Source organism: Heliconius melpomene, chromosome 21 (assembly GCF_056956725.1).
Source record: "Heliconius melpomene rosina isolate 202511_hmr_F chromosome 21, ASM5695672v1, whole genome shotgun sequence".
NCBI classification, from domain to species: domain Eukaryota; kingdom Metazoa; phylum Arthropoda; class Insecta; order Lepidoptera; family Nymphalidae; genus Heliconius; species Heliconius melpomene.
In genome coordinates, this window is record NC_140409.1 from 9,102,510 (window position 1) to 9,105,859 (window position 3,350).

General features: G+C 36.7%; 1 protein-coding gene across 1 annotated transcript; it reads right to left on the reverse strand.

Annotated features, from left to right (window-relative positions):
- Positions 1-414: 414 nt before the first annotated feature.
- LOC146527172 (insulin-like growth factor 2 mRNA-binding protein 2) lies at positions 415-2,550 on the reverse strand. Its single transcript, XM_085206320.1, has 3 exons — positions 2,149-2,550; positions 1,857-1,914; positions 415-505 (listed from the first exon to the last, which is right to left on the reverse strand). Exons 1-3 carry the CDS (start codon positions 2,351-2,353, stop codon positions 415-417), a joined length of 354 nt encoding a protein of 117 aa, XP_085062446.1. The 5' UTR covers positions 2,354-2,550.
- Positions 2,551-3,350: the final 800 nt, after the last annotated feature.

Below are 3,350 nucleotides of genomic sequence, written 5' to 3' on the forward strand. Positions count from 1 at the left end.
TTACACAAAATATTGTCAATAAAACAAACATCAATTTGTTTATTACAGTACTGAGGCATCAACAATGTTTGTACAAGCAATTAAAGAACGCGTAAAACAATGCGTCAAAAAGGCAAGCCGCAACAAGTTCGAAAAGAGCGAGCGAGCGGACGCGCAACAAGTGGTCCAATTGAGCCACTGCAGCCTCCGCGAGGGTGGCGACCGGCGCGCTTTGTGCCCACCGCCACCGACCTCTTGTACCCAGAACCCAGTACTCACAATTAATATTGTTTCACTCACTTATAAAGGTTAAAATAATATTGGCATCATAATCATCATAAGTTTTCCTATATGTGCATGGGGCTCCGGGGATCCCAACTAATCAATGGGATAGTAGTAGATACATATCTGTAAAAAGTAATATGTAATAGGTACTCACCGCCAACCACCGCCGGCAGTCGATGAATCCGTGCTAGTTTCTTTCAATTGGACGGCGCTGGCGCTCTGCAAGCTCGGAGCATTCACACTGTAAGAAACACTTTGTGAGTTGCTGTTGCTTACTAAGTTTATTATCGGGAGTGTAGGACCGTTATTTCAACTAATGTATATACACCTTTGTGTATATACTTAAAAAAAATCTTACTAAATGCCTATTTTGAGGGAGAAATATCTCATTTTGTAACTGTATGAATTAAAACAGATTAACGAGATGCTATGCTATGTGGACATTGTTCCAGAAAAGCCAGGACACAAGTTCTGCATAGTTTTGTATTTCATTGAAGCATTGTTTAGGCGTGGACAATGAGTTGTAAAATCCAAGCAGGTAAACACGCGACCTTCTGCGAAACTCGACGCAAAGCCGAAAGATCGAGATGCCTGCGGGCGGCCTGTGCCTGTCCGCGCGGCGTGACCCGCATCGCCGACCATGCGACTGACTCATCCATTGAGTTAATCAATTGAGTTGCATTTTTAACTTTGATTATAAACTTACATAAGTAATTTTCACGCTGTATCCCACAAACAGCAGGGTAGGCATAGGGAATATATTGTTAACACACTCCGTTCCCCACTTTTCGGGGAAGTCTGGAGGCATTGCGTGTTGAGTGGCGGAATTCAACGTTGCGCTTTTGCCTCGTTACCACAGCGTAGAAACGGAAATTTAAAGGGTCTAGCCAGATAAGCATGGGAAAGCTGCGCTTGCTACTAATGAATTATTTTTAATATGATTATATTGCTTTTTATCTGAAATAGCGACACACCATTTTTTTAGCGATAATGTTTATTTTCTCGGTATCTATTGAAGATATCTTCATAAAATTTACATTGAAAGTGGCTATCTATAAGGCTATTATTATATATTTTTTTCATAATTTTTGAGAAAATGTAAGTTTAAAAAAAATTGAAATGTATTTTTTGAGGGCGCTTTTATATAACACTCCGTGAATTGACACCTACCAAAATTATATATATTATGCACATATTAGTTAGCTATCTATGCTATAAGATGCAAAAAAATCAAAGTAGTGGAACATATCTCAAAATATAAAAAAACCATCATGAGTATGTAAAATGCTAAGTAAATATTGCGTTTCCTCGAGTGGGTATCGAACCCACGACCATTGCCTTACAGCCACACCCTTCTGACCCTGCGCCACCGACGGCCTCACTACATAATTCACCTTTAATAAGTATTAAGCAAAACAGTACAGTACATTAAATAATATTACATTTTTCTTATAGCTTTTCTAATAGCTTATCCTATGAATACACACACACATAGGCACTCTATGTATTATACATCGCCATGTCTGTTTTGTTGTGTTATTCTCTGTCAAATTATGTAGTAATATTGGTATAAAGGTAAGAATGCTACTTACATTTTCTTATTAGCAACAGAAGGTTCGACGATCAGAGGTAATCCGCAGTAGGAATAGCCTGATAGAAAATATTAAATTAGTCTATATTAATCAGGCGTACATTTAGTTATACAATACAAATAAATTGCTTTTTAATATAATTTATCTGCCTTTTATATTCATTATCAAAACGATAAACATGACGTTTTTTAAATTGTTTTTCATAGTAGAGATTTGCATATGGAAACTAAATCATCATATTCAAATTGCTATTACAAACAGATAGAAGATAAATATTAATAAAATTATTTACCATGAAGTTTGTCGATGGCTCGATCAGCAGCCGATTGGTCGGGAAAGTCAACGAATGCAAATCCACCACGTTTCACTGATATGTCTGCGACACTAAGATTGTGTTCCGCGAACAGCTGGCGCACTGCTTCCTCATCAGCTTGGGTCGGAAGGTTGCCTATGTACAATTTGTTCATAGCAGACACTGTTTTCAGCTGATCACTCATGTTATATATAGTTTATTATAAATTGGGATAGGTAAATGAAAGCAGTTGCAGGATCTGGTGGTCGGTATGACGGTCAGACGGTATCTCTTTTTTCTAGTGAACGCGTTGACGTGAATCTAAATTTCGAACGTGTCATTAGATTGGTTCATAGTGGCCATGCCTATAACATTGTGTGAATATTCTAAAAAGGTTTTATTTAAATAAAACATTATTAATTTTCGCATTTTAAAATATAAATAATATTCTAAAAAAAGACTAAAATTAAAATTAAAGAAACTTGTGTCAAGCTTATAAATTAAATATATCGTGTAACATTGACTTATGATGTTATGGTAAATGTTTTTCTTTCTTTTAGCTTAACGCTCTGTGTGTGTCCCGAACATATCAAGGTAGGCAGAGGGAACCGGGGAACCTAAGACACTCTTTTCGCATTAAGATACTTCTGTTTCCCACTCTCCGCCGCATTCTGGAGGCATTGCGTATTACGTGGAGGACCTCAACGCTGCATTACTAAATATTAAATATTTAATTTCTTCGAGTGGCAATCGAACTCACAACCTGTCGCGTACTCGCAGACTTGTGAAGTTTTAAAAGAAAAGTTTATTTTATAAATTTTAACGCAATTTAAATATAAGCTTGTTACTAAACAAACAAATCATTTGACACTCATATTGTAGGAATACATTATTGTAGCCCGCCAACTTGTGTGTACCGCCATGTTGGATTTACGTGACGTCACGCAACTAATATGCATTGTCATCCACAATTCCACCACAAACAGGTGAAGACATCTGTTTCAAAATTGAGTTGCATGTTACCAGTCAAACAAACTTACATTGCAAGTTAAATAAAACGTTGTAATAAAATTTATTTCTTTTTTTAAAGACTCATAAGCGTCGCTAATGATTTTTTGCTTATCTATGCTAGAATAGTATCTATGCCTAACATTCTATACTCGTGTGATAGTGCATAGCGCTACTTTGCTGAATGCAGACTA

What these genes read in the sequence shown, in the direction of transcription:
- LOC146527172 (XM_085206320.1), bottom strand. Translation starts at nt 2,353, where the DNA reads ATGAGTGATCAGCTGAAAACAGTGTCTGCTATGAACAAATTGTACATA. An exon ending in AGCCATCGACAAACTTCATG is followed by an intron (nt 1,915 to 2,148) that starts GTAAATAATTTT and finishes ATTTTCTATCAG; the next exon opens with GCTATTCCTACTGCGGATTA. An exon ending in TCTGTTGCTAATAAGAAAAT is followed by an intron (nt 506 to 1,856) that starts GTAAGTAGCATT and finishes TGTTTCTTACAG; the next exon opens with TGTGAATGCTCCGAGCTTGC.